This window comes from Periplaneta americana, chromosome 7, assembly GCF_040183065.1.
Source record: "Periplaneta americana isolate PAMFEO1 chromosome 7, P.americana_PAMFEO1_priV1, whole genome shotgun sequence".
Classification (NCBI taxonomy): Eukaryota; Metazoa; Arthropoda; class Insecta; order Blattodea; family Blattidae; genus Periplaneta; species Periplaneta americana.
In genome coordinates, this window is record NC_091123.1 from 58596082 (window position 1) to 58617137 (window position 21056).

At 33.8% G+C, this 21056-nt stretch overlaps 1 protein-coding gene across 3 annotated transcripts in view; it reads left to right on the forward strand.

The window, feature by feature from the left end:
* LOC138703132 (serine-rich adhesin for platelets-like) overlaps positions 1–20503 on the forward strand; it is a 61591-nt gene extending 41088 nt beyond the window's left edge. Inside the window, exons 6-13 of one of the 3 annotated variants that reach the window (XM_069830753.1) lie at positions 519–771; positions 1216–1359; positions 5731–6002; positions 7256–7403; positions 9013–9154; positions 11373–11434; positions 13823–13935; positions 19382–20503. In XM_069830753.1, the coding sequence (XP_069686854.1) occupies positions 519–771; positions 1216–1359; positions 5731–6002; positions 7256–7403; positions 9013–9154; positions 11373–11434; positions 13823–13935; positions 19382–19512 (1265 nt within the window). In that variant the 3' untranslated portion in view covers positions 19513–20503. The remainder of the gene's footprint in view (positions 1–518; positions 772–1215; positions 1360–5730; positions 6003–7255; positions 7404–9012; positions 9155–11372; positions 11435–13822; positions 13936–19381) is intronic. The other 2 variants (XM_069830754.1, XM_069830756.1) reach the window with 2 other exon arrangements.
* The last annotated feature ends 553 nt before the right edge of the window (positions 20504–21056 follow it).

Genomic DNA, 21056 nt, shown 5'->3' on the forward strand with positions numbered 1-21056 from the left:
TCTCTGCCAGTGCGTGCGGTCTTGGTGCAGTACTGCGCTGTTCAAGTCTAGGCGTGTGAAAATAATCTATTTAATACCCTCGAAACTTATTGCCGTACCACTAAGCAAACAATGCCGAATCCCTCTTAATAATGCATGGCCAAAAAGCCTAAAAGCAAGTAAAATCAGATTATCTGTCTCTCTGTAAACAATAAAAATAAGGATTACTTCTTAACATAACTTACCAAATGTCAGCTTCAAAATAAGCTCTCGTTCAATGTTCTGCAGTAAATGGTTCCAGAGTTCTGAGCGCTGAAAGAGGCTTGTTTTTATAAAATACGCTAAATTTGTCGCTCAATAATACGAAAACCGTTTGACTTTCGATAGTATATTTTTGAAAATGCACTCCCCTCAGCACCTTGTATAAGTAGGGAAAAAATTAGAGTATTAAAAAAATGCGAGGTTTTTTACTGATCGATTTCATATGGAATAGCCCATAGTTGTCACTGAATTGTACACATTTTCATACATTTTTTCAGCTATATCATCTGCTGCAAGTGTTGAAAAAAATAAATTGGATTATAAGGATAAGGCAGTTAGATCAGCTGCTACCTGGAACTCAACATTTAATCGAGCACGCAGAGATGAGCGACGTTGCTGTTTTGACCTACAGAGCTTCACCATCCACTATCCCCGCAATAAAATAGTTAAAAGTCTTCCAAAAGACCCAATAAAGCTTGGACACTATCCACTGTCACTAATTCCCGGCCAGTACACTGACTTCTATAAAAGGTATGGAAACATAATATCATTATAATCTTATATAAATTGGAAACAAAATTATTTCAACATGTTAAAGAATAAGCAAGAAAGAATGTATAATTGAAGACCTCTGCAGAATAAGGGTGTAACCAACAAATCTATAACAGATGTTTCAGGAGAAAGGAAAATAATTTCAGGGACATATTTCATGAGGCCTATATTTATTAGCAGAACCATTTGATTAATCAAGGATACAAGTTTATTCTTCTACTGGATGCAATAATTTATTATTATAAATGAATGCTACAAAATTACTTTTTCCACTTAAGTCACATATTTAATTAATTTGATGTTACATCCATTTGTGGGTGGGTGGGTGTTTATTTTTGTGTGTGAAAAATAATTTATGTTTTAGTACATAATTTATTTGATGTGTAATATTTGCCTATTTTAATATTGATACTTTATCCGCAGCTATACTCCAACAGAGCTGCGGTACTTTCCACTCAACACTGTTCTTTATGGTCCCATGAAGCCTAATGAGAGGCATGATCCTGGAGCTATTTCTGATGGCAGTCAATCAGATTCAGATGACACAAGTTCGTCAGATGATTCGAGGTAAGAAATGGATTGTAAAAGATAAATGAATACAACAAAGCAGCATATTAGATATATTGTTTGCATATTATAATTTCGTAAAAACCTGAATGGTTATAAATTATGACATAGCATTAGTATATAATTTTACATAATGTAATTATACACTGTGTCTGTAAAGTCATGGTGCAGTTTCAGACACACATAATGGCTAAACGAAGCTAAATCAAAATGATATTTACACTGCATTTAAGGGTATCACAGAGAGTTTGGAAACGTAAAGAAGACGTGTGATGCACGCGAAAGTAATCACGTGATGTAACAGTGAAACGAATCGTGCCACAACTCGCCAGTCAATCAAGATGTGGACTATGCAGAGAACAGTTCAATGTGTGCTTTGGTGTGCGAAATTTTAATCTGTGACTCTTGTTTGTCGTGAATATCGCCATGTGTACAATGAAGAGTCACCACATAAAAATAACACTCACCAGTGGGATTGGCAGGTTAAGGAAACTGACAGCCTATTAGATGCAAAATGCAATTGTATGCAGTGCCACAAATTCAAGATCAATGTGTAGGTGTCATCTTTCAATACACCAACATTGTTCGCGAGATTCTGGACACGACATTTCCGCAGTGATGGATGGAAGGCATGGCCACCACGATCCCCGGACCTAACGCCTTTAGACTTTACTTATGGGGCTACGCCAAGCAACCCGTGTACAGTGTTAGTATCAACGACATTGATCATTTGAAAGAGAGAATCGGTGAAGCTGTTCTGTCTGTTACACCTGATGTTCTTAGTGTATGTGTAGTCATGAATTAGAATATCGATTAGATGTGTCTCGTGCAACAAACAGAAGTCACATCGAACTGCACTGAACATGTAAGGAAACTTTAAGTTGGTCTCTTATTTAACATGTATTTGAAATGTGTAATCTTTAGGAACATGTCAATAAATAGTTTTGAAACCACTCCATGACTTCACAGACAATGTATAAAGCGCGAATCAATGGCTAAGAAGTGATATCTCGTATCTGTAAATTTGCAGGTGAATCAAACAACTGTTTTAAAAATTAATTTTTCTCAAAGTAGACGAATTTGTTTTACATATATTTCTGCTTTGCGAAGTCTTCTACTTGAGGATGAACTGTTAGTTAACTGTCTTATTTTGTGAACATAATAATAATAATGTAGTTAAACTAAATGACTATTTTTGTAGATATGAGATCTCAATTCTTAGCCATCGATATATTTTTTCTTCAGTTTAAGGTCTATGACTTTGGAACTGTAATAAATTGAAAACATTCTGTTAAAATAGTTCTTTTGGGCAATAATAACTGCTAGTGAATAATATTCATGTCATTATTTCTCCACATTACTACTAAATGGAGTATTCTTAAAATTAGTGGAACATGAGGCACAGTACAGGATTCTTCTGCTAACCTGTTTTCGAAACTGAATTGTGAAGTGATGATGCTCTTCTTATATATCCAGTACTATAACCAAGTTCATGAAAATTTCAACACAAGTGTTGTATTTTACTTCATCCAGATATTAAACACAATATGGATGGTATAAACAACATTTTCAGCATCAGTTTTTACAATTTATATAAAATGTAATACATTGCTTTATTCATTTGTTGACAAAATGGCAGAACAATTTGTGTCATTGGGAAAAAGACTGAAATGATGAAAATATATATTACTTAAAAATACAGTGTTATTAAGATTTTGTGAATAAAACAAGTAGCCTATTGCTGGAATTCGTTTAAAAACTTGAATCTTGTCCACTCCCCTCCCCCGCATTATTATTTATGATTTCATTATATTTTGCGATTCAGAAATGCGTTTTTTGAGATTATGGGAAGAAGTATAAGAAAATTGTGCAAAAAAAAATATGTATATTGATTGCCTTAGATTGACTGTGTCCGCAATATTGAACAAAACAGGTTAGCAACCTTCCAATCACTCTCTTGTCATGGTTTAACTGAAATAAACTAGGACAAACATTAAAGCAATAGGTTGCAGTTCATCCAGTCTTTTCTAAGGAAAAAAAGAAAAGTTGCAAGTAGACGTCTGTAATGTGTTGCCGCTTGAAATCATGTTATTTTTCTTTTATACATATTCTTTCACTAGCTCTTTGTTTTTGTGAGGGGCTGTTATAGATTAAAACAATACTGACTATGTATTCAATCACCAGTGCCTAATAAGAAAAAAAATCGTAATTAAAATTTCAGTTGCATGAGAGTGAGAAATTTAAAGGAACAATGCTGAACTGGCTGAAATTCCTATGTAGAAGGCATAGAACAGCTGGTATCCCAGTACAAAAAATGTTTGGGAAAAGAGTTTGTAAAATAGTCAAGCAGATACGTAGATGTTCTTTATCAATAATAATTTTGTTTGGATGTTTTTAATGATTGACCAGTCCTTTTATTTCAGAAAATATGGTGATCAAATAGCTGATATGTTATCATGGAAGGGAATGGAAATAGAATCAAAATACAAATAAAACACAATTTTTCATACATGTCATATATACAGGATGTTTCTGGGCTAGTGTTACAAACTTTCAGGGATGATGGGGAAGGACACATGTATCAATTTGAGATAAGGAACCCTGGTCCGGAAATGACTGAGTCAAAAATTATAAACAAAAATAGTTGTGTGGAAATGTAAATTTAATTTCGTACCACATGCCCTCCTTCCCTTAACCTTTGGAACAGTCGTGGAAAGATGGTATGGGTCAGATGTCTCCTATGTGGGTACTTATCCAGATACAATCTGTGAGCTTATCTACTGTTCCCATTGCATTGTATCATCCGTATTCGAAAATCATGTCTGCATATTCCACTCTCATGTACTCCTCCATTTCACTAGCACTGATCGACTGGACACTGCAAATTGTACACATACACTGCTGTCTACAGACATGCATATCAGGACCAACCATGTCCGTTACACATTACGCCATCTGCATTGCTTTTATGTAGTTTGCTGTCCCCACCCCTCAGACAGCGCACTGAATGGACTACTATAAATAGACAACATAAACGACGTCAGATGAATACAGTATGTGTAAGATGTACAGAGGAATAAAATTATTTCATTTCCACACAACTATTTTTGCTTGTAACTTTCGACTCAGTTATTTCCAGACCAAGGTTCGTTATCTCAAATCGATACATCCTCATCATCCCTGAAAGTTAGTAACATTAGCCTGGAACCACCCTGTATGTATATATATATATATATATATATATATATATATATGTATATGTATGTATTAGTTTCAGCTATCACCACGATAGCTGAGGATCAGAATTCATGATGCAAGTATTCCATGAAAGATTCAAAGTTAATTTCTGATCTTTTTAGAAAATCTGCTATTGCGAAGATCAGATAGGTTATTGATTATGAGATTATGAGGATCATAAGCATCTTCATAGAATAGATTTGAAGACCACAGGAAGAAAAGGGGGAATGTCACTTTTTTTTTGTGAAAATTGAGATAATGGTAAAAATTGGAAGTTTATGGTTAGACGACAATAAAACATATTGAACATACTGATTACTAGATTAACCACCTTTCAAAATGCATGGTGGTATTTATCATTTGTAACACTTTTCTTGAATAAATTAGTTTTGAACTTTAAATTAGCTCTCCTGAAAATCTTGACATTCCCCCTTTTCTTCCTGTAGTCTTCATTTATTAATTCTTTCAAAGTGTTTTTTATACACAGAAGAAGAAGACATGAATGTGAAATCTTTGCAGGCTGTGAATCTCTCAAGATTTGTATTAACCGTACCTTCAAATATTGGGAAACAAGAAGTAAGATAACTTTATTATTAAATTCCACCCATACTTTTGTAATTTCCTTCATAGGATGAACTTCAATTAAATAAAGATTATATACACATTTTTCGATAAGGATACATGACATAGTGTGTAAAATAGAGTGATGAGATAGGAATCGTAAAAGGTTCTCGAATCCTTCATATAAGAATAACAATAAGAATACAGTTTTAAAGAATATACCCATATTTATTAAGAAGATATAAAAATGAAATTTAGTAAATGAAGCACAGTACATAATTACAAATCTTGAGTCGTGAGGGTCATTTTCATTTTCTGAACATAATTTGGCAAAAAATAGTTGAGTAATAGTTAACTTTTTTACATTTTTCTTTCATAATAAACCTTTTAACAGTTTTTTAGGTTAGGATTCGAAAGATTGGAATTACAAAAAAGTTCGGAGATGGGTTTTCGAATTTCGAATCTTTTTCAAGCTCCCAAGATTCAGGGATTTGATTATTTGAATGTCCCAGCTCTAGTAAAATATGTAGTAGGAAAGTATATGAGGGTTATCTTGTCTCTTGTTTGTTGAAGCAGTAGCACATCAAGTGAAGAGACACAGGACACAGAGGAAACAGGGTCAACAAATGGTGATGTGGATCCTGAAAACAGCCAAGATCAGGCGAATCAAGAATCTGGGGAGAAAGAAGGTGATAAAGACCAGACAAGTTCTGTCAAAGTGAAAGATGAAAAGAAGGATAAAGATCGTGAAGGAGCCATCTGTAAAGTGTGCAGTGGAGATCACTCAAAGAATAAAGATGGACAAGCAGAGGTTCTTATCCACTGTGCCCAATGCACATCCAGTGGTGAGTTAACAAATTTTTTATTCGATTAAAGTAGCAAAGGATAGAAGAATGGTATAACTTATGAATTTCATCCTTTTTTTTTTTCTTTTTTTTAAACTAAAAATATAGTTTATACAGAATTATACTTCAGTTTGTTATGACTTTTCAGTAACTAAAATAAATTGTGTTATGTAGATTTTAGGTAGTTGTTTCCTTAAAGGTTGGTGGTCTGCAGACCAATCTTGATTGGTTGAAATTCAAATAGTCTGAATTTTCAGTCTTGATTGTTACAGTTAACAAGTTAGATGTACTGTGTTTTTATTGGCGTAGTTTTCAGTGTTTTGTTTAGTAAAATAGTTACAGCTTATATATAAATACAGTCAACTTCGATTATAGTGAACCTCTGCAGACCAGCATATTTTGTTCACTATATCCGAGGTTCACTAAAACCGAAGTGTGTGTTTTTTATACTATTGACGTTGCTACACATGCAATATTAATGTCCACTTGGGACAGACCACGTTCAATATCAGTAATAATGTTCGCTTTATCTTCTGACTTAAACACTTTATGCTTCGAAATTCATATGTTTGCAGTTCGAAACTTGAATCTAATCTGACCATGTAGATAATAGGCACTGACCAATATCGCACCTCTTTTCACTAGAGGTATGCCTACTATGAAATCTATGAATAACCGATGCACTGTACCCTTATACAGATTAAAGTACTAGTCAGAATGTACGGAAATTAGAACAAACAAAAACTGTGTACAGTACTATGAAACAAAAAAGAAAAGAGACTTCCTGCCCCTGTAATTTTAATAATTTATATTAGATGTTGAGTTGATGAGTTGGAAGTGTTGTGTTTTAAAGGTTTATAAGTTGCTTAAATTGTATGGTTGTGTGGAGATATTCGGTCCCCCCCCCCCCCCGGTTTTAGTTTTATTGTTGACCCATTGTTTTATATATTGGTTTAATTTTAATATGTAATACATAGACCAACGAAATTCTATTTTGAAAACTAGCTTTATTTTCATTCTGCATTGCAACTACATACATTAAAAATATTCGGTTAAACATGCAGTGACAATAACAAAATCCAGATTTAATGTAGAACCAATTTAGTGTTGCATTATCTATAGCAAAACATAATAGTATCATAGGATACGGTAACTGGTAAATTCCTTTCATTTTTGTTCTCAAATTTATGTTTGAACTCACTATCTTTTACAACAGTTTTTATAATATGTTCTTTCATTTCTGTGTTACATAGGTCATCCAAGTTGTTTGGATCTAACATTAGACATGGTTCCTCATATCAAACGTTATGACTGGCAGTGTACTGATTGCAAAACATGCATCCAGTGTAAAGATCCTGCTGATGAAGACAAGATGCTGTTCTGTGACATGTGTGACAGAGGGTATGCTGTTATTTCCATTATTTAATGTGTGGTAATACATTTCCAAATATCTAGTATATAAATGTGAGTTATCATTGTTGGACTCTGGACTCATTTCGCTAGCATTATCACCTTCATTTCATTCAAATGCTAAATAACCTGAGATGTTGATACAGTGTCTTAAAATAACCTACCAAAAAAATGGACAATTGATTGAGTGAGTGAGTTATCGACCAATATTACGAAATTCTTGTGTAGGCCATAATTTTCAAAACCAACCATTGTGCCTTCCACCTATAGTTCCTACATTTGATTGCAGATAGCACTGCTGACTAGTCCCTGGTAGAGTTCCTCAATAATAATTGAATAAGAGTTGAGACACAGGATCCAAACATCATCTACCTTGTTGCATAATTCAATAAGCTCTTACAACGGCTTTGCTTCTAGTAAATACAAGTTAACAGCTTTTCCTGATTCCTCAGTGATAAACTAACTGTAAAAATAGTTTTTACGTATCATATATATTAACTTATATTATAAAATAACAATGTATTGTAAAATTATGTATCAAATTTGTTTAATATCTGTATACAATATATAGGCCTATGGTTTTACTTCTAACAGGATATGTGTGTTTGTTTCTCTGTTTTCATTGCTATCAAATCATTACATATTTTAATTGCTGACGGGATCAGAATCCATGCATGTCTCAACTCTCATTATTAAGGAATTCTAGATATTACAGATAATGAGAGATTTATTATTTCATCTACCTAATTTATTTTTATTTGAGTATACATATATGTGTAAAAGGTAAAGGTATCCCCGTAACATGCCATGAAGGCACTTGGGGGGCATGGAGGTAGAGCCCCATGCTTTCCATGACCTCGGCACTAGAATGAGGTGGTGTGGTCGGCACCACGCTCTGACCGATGTGTACCTAGATTTATTAATTATGTATTAATGGAAGCCATGGTTGGATTCAGCCAATCAGAAGGAGTATGCTCATTGTCTAAACTCTTACATTCAATTATAATCGAGGGTGGTAGTGCCATCTGGTATCTAAAAGTAGAACTGGTCTGAAAAATTGTCTAATGTCCACACCTGTGGAGTAATGGTCAGCGCGTCTGGCCGCGAAACCAGGTGGCCCGGGTTCGAATCCCGGTCGGGGCAAGTTACCTGGTTGAGGTTTTTTTCGGGGTTTTCCCTCAACCCAATACGAGCAAATGCTGGGTAACTTACGGTGTTGGACCCCGGACTCATTTCACCGGCATTATCACCTTCATATCATTCAGACGCTAAATAACCTAGATGTTGATACAGCCTCGTAAAATAACCCAATAAAATAAAAATTTTCTAATGACACTTATTGCAGATGCCTTGAGATTTCACAGTTCCATCAATGTTTCTGCGGATATTGGATGGTAATTTAATAATAATTTGACACACATACCAAGAAGAATATTATATATTATATATATTCCATCCCAGAAGTAGAATTCTTTATTTGGCAGGCTACTAGAGGCCAAGAAGATCTTCGTTGTCTGTATTTTGAATCAGCTTTTAATGTACTTCTTTGTTGATGGAATTTGAAAGTGAAAATTGAACACTGAATGATTATTTTGTACAGATATCACATTTATTGTGTGGGACTGCGTCGAGTTCCAAGTGGACGATGGCATTGCAAGGAATGTGCTGTGTGTGGTTCATGTGGAACACAGGAGCCAGGTGGCATCAATCCAGACACACCCAATGCACAGTGGCAGCACGAGGTAATAAAGTTTCGTCCATAAGTAGCAACACATATATACAGAGTACCTCCAAAATGGGTGCACATTTTTTTTTTACTAAATTATGAAAATGTAAATGCAAATCGTTCAAAAAACACGTTTTTATTTATTTTGTTGTTACAAAATTGATTCAAAACAATTTGTTATTTAATGCTAACCATAGAAGACAGCAGAGTGCTTGCCTAAATCTAAGGAGTAACCCCTCCAGCATTTTCATCATTTAGAGCCATAACAGTGCATAAGAGACCAAATGTTCGTCATATCAAAATACTCGTATGGACACCCCTTTACATCCACAAAAAAATCTGCATTCAATTTGGGGACATTCTGTACGTTTGTGTAAAAATCTCGGAAGTAAAATTAGATTATGTGAAACTTTGATGATTCTGTGTGAGATGAAACAGATAATCATAATCAGTAACAACAACAAGACTGCTGCCACTGCGACCATAGTATAGGTATTCATACATTAAGGAAACTTTGCTGCTTTTTCTGCCAGACAGACATGCGCATGCATACAGCTAGCAATCCAAGTGGCAAGTAACTAACACTACTGCGAAACTCTGCTGTTTATATGTTATTGTGATGATACAGAAGCGAATTCTGGCTGATATGTCTCTATTATCAGGCAGTATATCTCACTTGACGTTATGTGTCAGAGGAGAAAAATTGTTTGTATGCATCTGAAGTCTGATTAGTGTAACATGTAGCTAATCGGCGATGTGTGCAGTGGTTGGGGAAAGGAACTGGCTACCCTACCTTTGGGGACGCCGAGATGTAGATGGGAAGATAATATTAAAATGGATTTGAGGGAGGTGGGATTTGATGGTAGAGACTGGATTAATCTTGCTCAGGATAGGGACCAATGGCGGGCTTATGTGAGTGTGGCAATGAACCTCCGGGTTCCTTGAAAGCCAGTAAGTAAGTAATGATTTCAGGTGTAAAAAATGAAATGGGTTATAAATATTCGGCGAGAGAACTTGCTAAAATAAAATACAAAATATAGTATGCACCAAAACAAACAGTACTGAAAATGTTTTGAACTGATAATTTATACAATTTATATACAGTATACAGAATGAGTCATAAGTATGTTTGGAAAACGCGTGAGCGTGCTCCTGGATCAAAAATAAGAACAATTCCTTATATGAAAATTTGACGGAAAATGCTTATTTATTGAAAAAAATAGTAATAGTTACTTTTGTTTTCATAAGTATTTGATCATATTATTGTGTTGTTTTTGTTTTGATTTTGTACTAATGTTTGTTTATAAACAACACAGTGACAAGACAGTAGTACATTGTTTTTGTTTTGATTGGATGCTGTGGTCCAGTGCCTTGGCCACCCAGATCACCCAACCTCACCCCATTAGATTTTTACCTTTAGGTTCACTTGAAGGCTGTCGTCTATGCAACACCAGTGAATCATACAGAGAAACTATTGCAACGTGTTGAATATGCATGCCAATCGACCCATGATGACAACATGGTATTTGAGCGAACTTGCCAGTCTTGTGTACGTTGTGCTCAGGCATGTGTAAACAATGAAGGGGGACACATTGAGCACCTTTTGTAAATGTTAAATGACAAGTTTCCAAACATGTACTTGTGACACAACAAAAAAAAGAACAAAAGCGAAGTATGACCATTTCTCCAATAAATAAGCATTGTCTGTTAAATTTTCATATAAGGAAGTGTTCTTATTCTTTATCCAGGAGCACGCTCACGCATTTTCTAAACATACTTATGACTCACCCTGTGTGTGTGTGTGTGTGTGTGTGTATATATATATATATATATATATATATATATATATATATATATATATAAGACATGAAGATGGCTCACTTTCTCCAACGTTTTCTATTAAAAAACATGTTTAAAATGCTTTCCATTATGTTCCAACCAATACTTTTTAATGTGGGATTCTCGTTTATCATAGCTAACACTGAACCACAGTACACAATTCTGGCACGAAGATCAGTAACACCCAAACGCTGTCCAATCAGGATTTGATATGCATATCTATCAAGTTCCTTTAACATTGGACATTGTACTGATACCAATTTTCAAAGCTGTTTGCCGAAGACTGTTTTCAGAGACTATAACATCTGGGTCAGAAGCCACCCATAATTATCATGACTATCATAATCATGTCAAGAAATGTAGTGTAATTGATATTATATCTTGTTCATTTTCAGTACAAGAAAGGAGAGAAAGGAGCCCGAGTGTATGCCCAGACTCTCTGTGTACCTTGTTCAAAGTGAGTATTCTTCCTCTTTTTAACAAGTTTAAATTATCATCATTCTTTTTCTTTGTTCTATGACGTTTTGAATATCTTAAAGTTGCATTGCTTGTGTTGTGACACAAATATGTGACATCATTCTGTCATTCCAAATTTTGCCTTTGAAAAATAAGATTTTTGTAAGAAAAATATAAATGCATTTTTTGATCATGTTATTTGACTATTCTTTATGTTATCCTTGATGGTTAAATGCTTATCGTGCTTGTTATTGGGTCCAAGATTTTTAGATTCAAAGCCATTCGAGAATGATACACTTCAAGTATTATAAAAATCCTTTACATAGATTTGTTTGGAAAGAAAAAGCCTTACAACACGTAAAAGAACACTGTCCATGAATGAGAGGGTTTTGGGCAATATTTGTAGGCAATTTCTCTCCCTCATAAAATTTCAACTCTGCTTGTTATCAACCTTGACTGTTGTTCTATCAGTGGGTACTTGTTTTTCCTAGTATCATCACCAGTTGTAGATCAGGCCTTTAAACATATTCTAGGTCCTTAAGGCTGCTATATCCATCATACGGCATATCTTAGTTCTTAAACTTTTGTAATTAAAGATATTTTTAGGTGTTGTATCATCATTCTTTGTACAACCAACATTACCTCTAGCTGTTCTTGTATCTCCTTACTTCATTCCTTTATATGTTGCCAGCTTCATCTCATCGTTTTTTCTGTTTATACAGTATGCTATGGCAAGTGTCCTTGCGTGCTAAAAAGAGACACAAAAGCATATACAGACTGTTAGGAGAAATAATAAATATTTTAGGAGATGGTAGTATGGACTATTGTGAGTAAAAAAGTTTATTTAAACGTGTTCAATTTTAAATGGTTGTGAACATACAGCTGTTTGAATGTATGGGAGATTATTTAAGTGGTATCACTAATTTGCAATGTTTCAAAATTTAGTTAGATGGTTAAGTTTATTATTGTAAGCAAAAATTACATATGAAGAATTCGCGGGAAAAACGAATGTCACAGTTTTCTTAAGGTTGATGTCATTATCTAATTCAATGGATCACTGCGAAATTTAATGTTGTTCTTATGAAAAATGGTAAAAAGGAGAATTATCACCACGAATACAGTAATCCTTTCCTTTATTTTCTATAGAAACAGCACTACATCTTGCAGTTATAGACTCAATTAGATCATTATGTAATCCTTAATAGAAATGTGACATTCATCATTTTTCCCCGCAAGCTCTTCATATATTAACAAAGATTTTACAGTACTGTTGTAATTACTCGTATATGAATATTCTTCAAAATTGCTTACCAATCTCACATTTAAATACGTAAATTATAACTGGGTCACACCCAAAAAAGCAAGATGCTTGAGACCAGATGTGACCAATAATGAAACTGACTAGAAGAAAAAAAATAATAATCACAGCTGTGATTGAATTAAATAATTGTTAAAAAATTTCACCACTGACTATAATGTGCTATTCAACTCTCTTAGCAATAGTATGTGTAGCTTCTCAGATGTCGTCTTTTGTGATTAATTTTTCTTTGTAGACTTCGCTTTTTATCCATCCCCAAGATCAATAATCTAAAACAATGAAGTCTGGGGACTTTGGTGGTCAATGAATGTGACCACTGTGGCCGATCCATTGTTCAGGGAATGTTAAATTTAGATGATGTGTCACCTGATGGCTATGATCTTCATGTCATACATTTTGTAAGGCTTTCTATACGCAACATTCATACAACTGTATCTTTACACCCATTGAAAATTGGACACATGTTTATAATTACGAACTTCTTACTTGAAATCACTTCTTAAAACATTTATTGTTCCTCCTGAAACATCCTGTATTACAGAATAATGAAGATGAAAGCCTCCACAATGTGAACATAAAAATATATAAAAGAAATATTCTTAATTGTTAATTATAAAAATATGTTTGATGAAATTATAGTATACTTATAATGTGCTATGAATATAGTGAGACTGGAGGAGTGCCCCTGCATTTTAGTGCCATGTAGCTTGATATCGACACTGATAGTATTGCATGTTGTTGGGAGTAATTGTTTAAATTGTTTTTTCTCATGTTTTGTGTTTCATTTTTTGCTTCTTCGTCAGTTATCCTGTAAAATGTGGGACCAAAAATATAAATCACTATGTAAAGTGCTGAGTGTTCATGTGCACCCTGTGTTGTGTGGTGTTACAGTTGATTTATTATAATATTTTTTTTTTAACAAATATGCTCTATGTAGAATTACATTTTATGAATTTCTTACAAATAATTAACTGGAGATTATTTTTACATTGTCATGTCTTAACCTTGTAATGATGCATGCTTTGGTGTGGCTGGGGTATTTCATTGGTTGCTGCTGCTTTCGCCCGGCAGGCTGTGGCGTAAAGGTCGCTACTGTCAGCTGTGTTGGCGTTGCTATGGAAACAAACCTGATGAGGAAGATGGGCTTATCAACTGCAGTGTCTGCGACAAATGGATGCACGCAGGTACTAACCTTTGCTGTTATAACCTTACTTCTGTAAATCGTGTCAAAGTTTACTAAAACCTACTAACAGATATGTTAGATTTTATCTTATAAATTGGAGTTGCAGAATTATTAGAGTCTAAGAGCAACAAGCTGAAGAAGATGATTGAAAATTGAAGTTGTAATTTTACAGGTAGTATTTATCTTCATGTGTATTAATGAGTGGTGGAGTCATAATAAAAGATATATATGTATACAGGGTGAACCATAAGTAATGTCATTAATTTCAGGAGGTTATTCTTTGAGATATTTCAAACAAAGTTTAATACAGTTTTGCTCATTTTGCTTCCTTATCGAGATAAAAATTGTTTTATATTAAACATTTTATATCGTGTTTTGGGAAAGCCATTGTTTGAATTCCCAATATGTTCAGCCAATTTAAGAGAGAAGTTTATTATGATAATAAATTATTGAAACAATTTTAGTTTTCTTCTTTACATGTGCAGAAATTTGATCCAAACAAATGTAACATTGTAAAATTCCTTTGCAGATTGAAGTTACATTTGTTTGAATAAAATTTCTGCACATTTAAAGGACAAAACTAAAATTCTTTCAGTCATTTATTTTCATAATACACTGCTCTCTTAAAATGACTGAGCATATTGGGAATTAAATCAATGGCTTTCCCAAAACACGCTATGAAATATTTCATATAAAACAGTTTTTATCTCGTGAAGGAGACAAAAATGAGCAAAATTGTATTAAACTTTTAAGTTCGAATTATCTCAAAGAAATTAATGACATTACTTACAGTTCATCCTCTATATATATATATATATATATATATATATATATATATATATATATATATAGACACACACACACACACACACACGTACAGGATGGAAGTGAATTAACCTTGCAGATTGAAAGGACGGTAAGGTGCACATAAATGAATACAAAACCTATATTACATTTTGTGATTAAATGCAAAGTTAATTATAAAACATCATTGCACTCGTGATACAGAGTAAGAGGTTAACAAACTTGCTGAGTCTCTGTAAGCTGCTTTCTCAGCCAAGATGTTGCCAGTTACATGCTTCGTGCAATGGCTTGAATTTAGGGATATTTAAAATTAAATTTACACGAAAACCATGCACGCTATTGAAATAGATAGATAGATAGATGGATGGATGGATGGATGGATGGATGGATGGATGGATGGATGGATGGATGGATGGATGGATGGATGGATGGATGGATGGATGGATGGATGGATGGATGGATGGATGGATGGATGGATGGATGGATGGATGGATGGATGGATGGATGGATGGATGGATGGATGGATGGATGGATGGATGGATGGATGGATGGATGGATGGATGGATGGATGGATGGATGGATAGACAGACAGACAGACAGACAGACAGACAGACAGACAGATAGATAGATGGGTAGATAGATAGACAGATAGATAGATGGGTAGATAGATAAATAGATGGGTAGATAGATAGATAGATGGGTAGATAGATAGATAGATAGATAGATAGATAGATAGATAGATAGATAGATAGATAGATAGATAGATAGATAGATAGATAGATAGATAGATAGATAGATAGATGGGTGGGTAGATAGATAGATAGATAGATAGATAGATAGATAGATAGATAGATAGATAGATAGATAGATAGATAGATAGATAGATAGATAGATAGATAGATAGACTTTGTTATCAGAGGCATAAATATGCGTAGACATTGTCAATAAAATACATTTAAATACATTAAAATTACAATAAAGCCAAATATAAAATACATTAGACAAGAATTCAAAGGCCCAAACATGCATCCTCCAGACTGTAGGAACACAATTGTATCAATATCTTTTTTATATATTTCCTGAATTTAAGAGTATTAGTTGTATTTTTAATATCCTCAGACAAGCTACTGTAAATTTTAATACCCAAAATCATGTAAGTTCTGCTAATATTTGTAAGGTGGTGTACCGGAATACTTAAACTATTTTTATTGCGAGTATTATAAGTATGAAAGTCATTATTTTGGAGAAAATTAGAAAGATTTGAATAAATTAATTGCAGTACATTAAAAACCATAAACAGTAAGAATGTTACAATGCAAAAAATATTCCCTACAAGAGGTTCTACTATTACACCCGCTAAATTTAACGGAAGAAATACTGAAATCAGAAGTAAACACTGAAATACTGAAACAATTGTCTTTAAAGACAATTAATATTAGGTATCCTCCACAAAACTGGCTTCGTTTATACACCGACGGATCCTTGATCTCCAGAGAACAAGGTGCCGGTGCAGGTGTTACGTGCTGTCTCTTCTCACTTTATGGATCTCTTGGATATGGAACAACAAGTTTTGATGGTGAAATCAATGCAATAAGTGAATGTCTCAGGAATCTTCTATGCCACATCAATAAATTTATGAATGCAGTTATATTGTCAGATTCCAAAGCAGCTATTCTATCAATCGTCTCTAAACACACACCTTCATCTCAAACAGCAGAAATAACTAAAATGCTCTCTCAATTAATATCACTCAATAAAAGAATTGTATTCCAATGGATACCATCCCATTGTGGAATCCTGGGAAACGAGAATGCGGATGCTTTAGCAAAGAAGGGCAGCACTGCTACTTACAGACCTGTTACTAAATCTACGTATTACTCTGTGAAAAGATTTATTAAATCTACATACTTAGACTTCAACAAACAAAATTTGATAACACAATCCCAAGGGAAAAAATGGAACTCTGTGCATCAAAATCCATAGTTAATTCCCGATTTACCACGAAAATCGTCTGTAGCTGCATTTAGATTGGCAACAGGCCATGATTGTTTGGCCAAACACCTGCATAGAATTGGAATATATCAGTCCCCTAACTGCCCATTGTGCAACTCAAACCAAGAAATGGATTTGGAACACCTCAAAATCTGTGCTTCAGTAGCTGGTCATGATAATATCCTTGAAAAATATTGGAGTGCAAGAGGTCAAATGACTTTATTGTCAAACGCTTGGCATTAGAAAATAACAACAATAACAACAACTATTACACCCGCTATGCACTTGATAATATAATCTGAACCATAAAAATGTCATTCAACATGGTCCCAGATCCCAAAAATAAATGCCATATGAAAGCCTTGACTCAACTTGTGCAAAATAAAAAGACATTAATCCATCATGATTAATTATAGTCCTCAAAATTCGGATTTGATAGCAAATACTGTACGCCAGAAGGATAAATTATTCTTTATTAGATTTCCTACCGATATGGACAAAAGTCACGATCTTACTCGCAGTATTTAACGAATAAGATATTGTTAAACATTTGGGAAAAAACTATGAACTTTCCACCAATATGATATTATAGTTTTTTGTTACATACAACATGACTATTTGCTCTGGAAACCTGCAAGGCTATTTCACTTCCAACTTGTATATAATATATCATTCATTTGATTCAGTGTTCTGCCAAAGGGCAGGTCTTTCACTGCAAACCCAGCTTTCTCCAATCTCTCCTATTTTCTGCCTTCCTCTTTGTCTCCTCATATGATCCATATATCTTAATGTCGTCTATCATCTGATATCTTCTTCTGCTCCAAACTCTTCTGCACTGTTTTTCTGTGTTTCATTACTCCTATCCATACCATTATTGAACCACCTCTGTAGCTGTGAACTTCTTGAACATGATGAAGTCTTGCCGCTGACCCTGGTTGATGCCAAACTCTGATGTGCTTTCCGTCAGGCCAAAAACTGAATTTAGGTTCATCAGAAAACATAACGTGAGACCATTCTTTATTGCCCCAATTAACATGTTCATGTGATAATGTTAGGTTAGCTGTATGGTTGTTTCTGTGTAAAACTGGTACTCTGAACAGGTGTCAAGAGAAGAGTGATGCTTCATGAAGTCGGCTTCTTACAATCTGGTCACTTAAAATAACTCCATGAGTATTTTGGAGGACAGTGATTTTTCGATGGTGCTTAGTATGTAGGACCAAAAATCTATCCTGCCATTCTGTTGTTTGCTTCCTCAGCCTCGATGTCTTTCTGAAACCTCACCTGTGTCTTGGTAATGCAGCCATAATCAGTTAAATTCCGAGATGTGTTCAATATTCGAGCAACACCAGACTGACTTAGGCCACCTTTTATCATCTCTATAGCTTAGAACATCTCAGAAAAGCCACTGGTGTAACTCACTCGGCTAAGGCACTTGCCTGCCGATCTAGAGTTGCATTCAGACGTGGGTTTTATTCTCGCTTGGACTGATAATTAATCTGGTTGGATTTTTTCCGAGGTTTCCCCCAGCTGTAAGACGAATAGGTCAGGTAATCTATGGCACATTCTTGGCAAAGTCTCGGAAGTTGTGAAGTGACGATGTTCCATGATGTAGCAGAGAAATTTTTTATGATTACAATAAGGAAATGTGACGAAATCTTAAGAAAATGAGAAAGAATCTTAAAGATGTGAAATTTAAGAACCCAGTGTAACACTTTCAACATAAGTGACAGAATAAACAATTGATTGCTACTGACGTCGTGACAACACAATTGAATAAGTATCTCATTGTTACCACTATCAGAAATGTAGCACAAAATAAGCAAGAAATACGATAAACATTGAACTGTCCTTCAAACTTTTTTGAGCTGTTACTTTTACTACAATGGGATTTGTTTGTGGTCATTGCATATTCAGATTTTCAGATCCATTCACCAAAAAGCTATGAATTGAATAATATTTACAATGGAATTAAGAACTTGTTTTGAATTTTCAGTTTTTTTTATAATAATAATAATAATAATAATAATAATATTTTCGGCCATAATTATAATTTTAGAACTTCTTAGTTATCAAAGCCATGGCCGCATTAAATATAAGTAATTATTGTTTGCGTCAATTTACTTTCTTCTGCAAAGAAACTTACCTAAATTTTCTCGTTGTTGAGTTTATTATGCACATAATGTGCACTTTGAATATCATCATCAGCTTTTCAACATTTGCTACAGTAAGCATTGTGAGTTGGATTGCTGCATAGGGCATGGATTGTCTTTTGTCATTATGATTTCCTTTATTATTTTAGATGAAAGCCTGGCTTTGTGCCGATCATATTAGTTCGTGGTAGCCTTGTTACGTACTCACCAAAAAATATAGGCTTATGATAAATGCCTCTAGGGTCAGAAAACTCGACAGATAGATGTGAATAAATAAACTGAATAATATTCTGCGAATGTGCATATGCATGGAACTTTTATATAAAATATGCATCATATTTAGCTGTCACAGTAACAGAAGAGACACTGTTATATGCAACAAAAGCTTTGATTTTATATTAAAATTATATATTTCATATTACATTTTTTAGTTCATAAATTCTACTTTTAGAAGATTAATTTACAAATGAATTGATTCCTGTTAATTGAATTCTTTTGCAGAATGTTGTAATGCAATAGGAGGCAACGAGATAGACAAAACATCAAATTTCCTGTGTGAAATTTGTCAAGAAAAAGGACAAGCAAGATCTCCTGCTATCAAGATGATTCCACGCTCTATATTGAAAGTATGAAAGTAAATAAAGCGTGCAAGTGACTGCAACACAGTGGAGATGATATTTAATTAATTTTATATAAATATATATTTCCTGTTCTGTGAATATAATCACTTATGAAGTGAGATAAACTTGCAGCCTGCACGTTGTATCAGAAAGATATAGTTGGAGTGGAATATGACCTACAGCTCGGAAAAATAAATGAAGGAAAATCCGTTCATTTCTCAAAAATGTGATGAGTGTGACATCACGAAAATTACGTGATTAAAGGTATTAAAATGGACAGAAGCATGCTTTAAAAGGCAGCTATTTGAAGAAGAAGACGAAGATAAGAGATTAAAACTTATGTATGTCGTAATTTGTGGATTTAAAAATGTACAGAGTAAAGAATGTTGCATTTTTTCATGTTTAATTTTGAAGTAACTGTGTTTAGATTGTGATGTTTAGAAATAGTATTATATAAATGTGAAGTATATGTCTCTGACAGTAACATGGACTTTTATAATAAAGGCTTCTTTTTAGTGTCCATTATGATTAAGGTCTTCATTTATCTAATAAGGTCTGTTCTGAAACCAGAGCAAATATTATGAAATCTTTAGATGCATCCGTGTAGATATAAATGTGAAAAGCACCTTGTAGCTTCTCCATGACTGTTGAAATGAAAGAACTGGATACTCTAAATGGATTTTGATTGAATATAATATTTAGCACTTTTACAACAATGTATCAATTAGATCCTATTTATTTTAAGTCTGATATTTTATTTCTGTATTTTCTTACTAACATTTTTGCATTTCAGTAAATTATTTTCATCTCAAATGAAGAATGACATAGTAGCTATGTCATGATTTGTTATGTTCATAACTGTTCAAGAGGTCTGTTATCTCCTTATTTCGCGATGATGAATTTGTTTCTGAAGAGTATTTAATATAAAATCATTTAGTATGACTTTATCAAACTTTGTATTATGGTATATATTATAATAAAAATATAATCATTTATTACAAAATTCTTTCGAGAATCAGAATATACCAAGTTAAATTCCAGAACTAACTATCCAAACTACCAATTCCTTACAGTCATTTTATATCATCATGCCTAGTAGACATATAAATTGTCCTTATATTTAATTACCATATTTCTATAGAAGCAAGAATTTTACAAATAGTTTATTTTGCAGCGATAAACACACTCCTTAAAATCAGATAGAACTATCCAGCACAGTTTTGAAGTGTATCGGTCAGTTTTGAAACTAAACATGTACAGTAGACTCTTGCTAATTTGGCCATTCCCTGCACAGAGGGGTGCAAGATTAGTGAGGGTGCTGGATTACTGAGAGTGTTCAAAAAAGGTCATTAAATTTAATGTTATAAGTTATGCCAACCACTCCACTTGCACTTCTATATCGAAACTAGAATATTTCACATGTGGCCAGCAAGTTATACATATATAAGTTTATATGTGTATAAGTAATGCTGTATAACACAAGGCACCAGTGCAAATTTCCCAGAAAACTATTACAGTAGAAGTGATATAAAGTACACTAGAAGGAGGCCGGATTA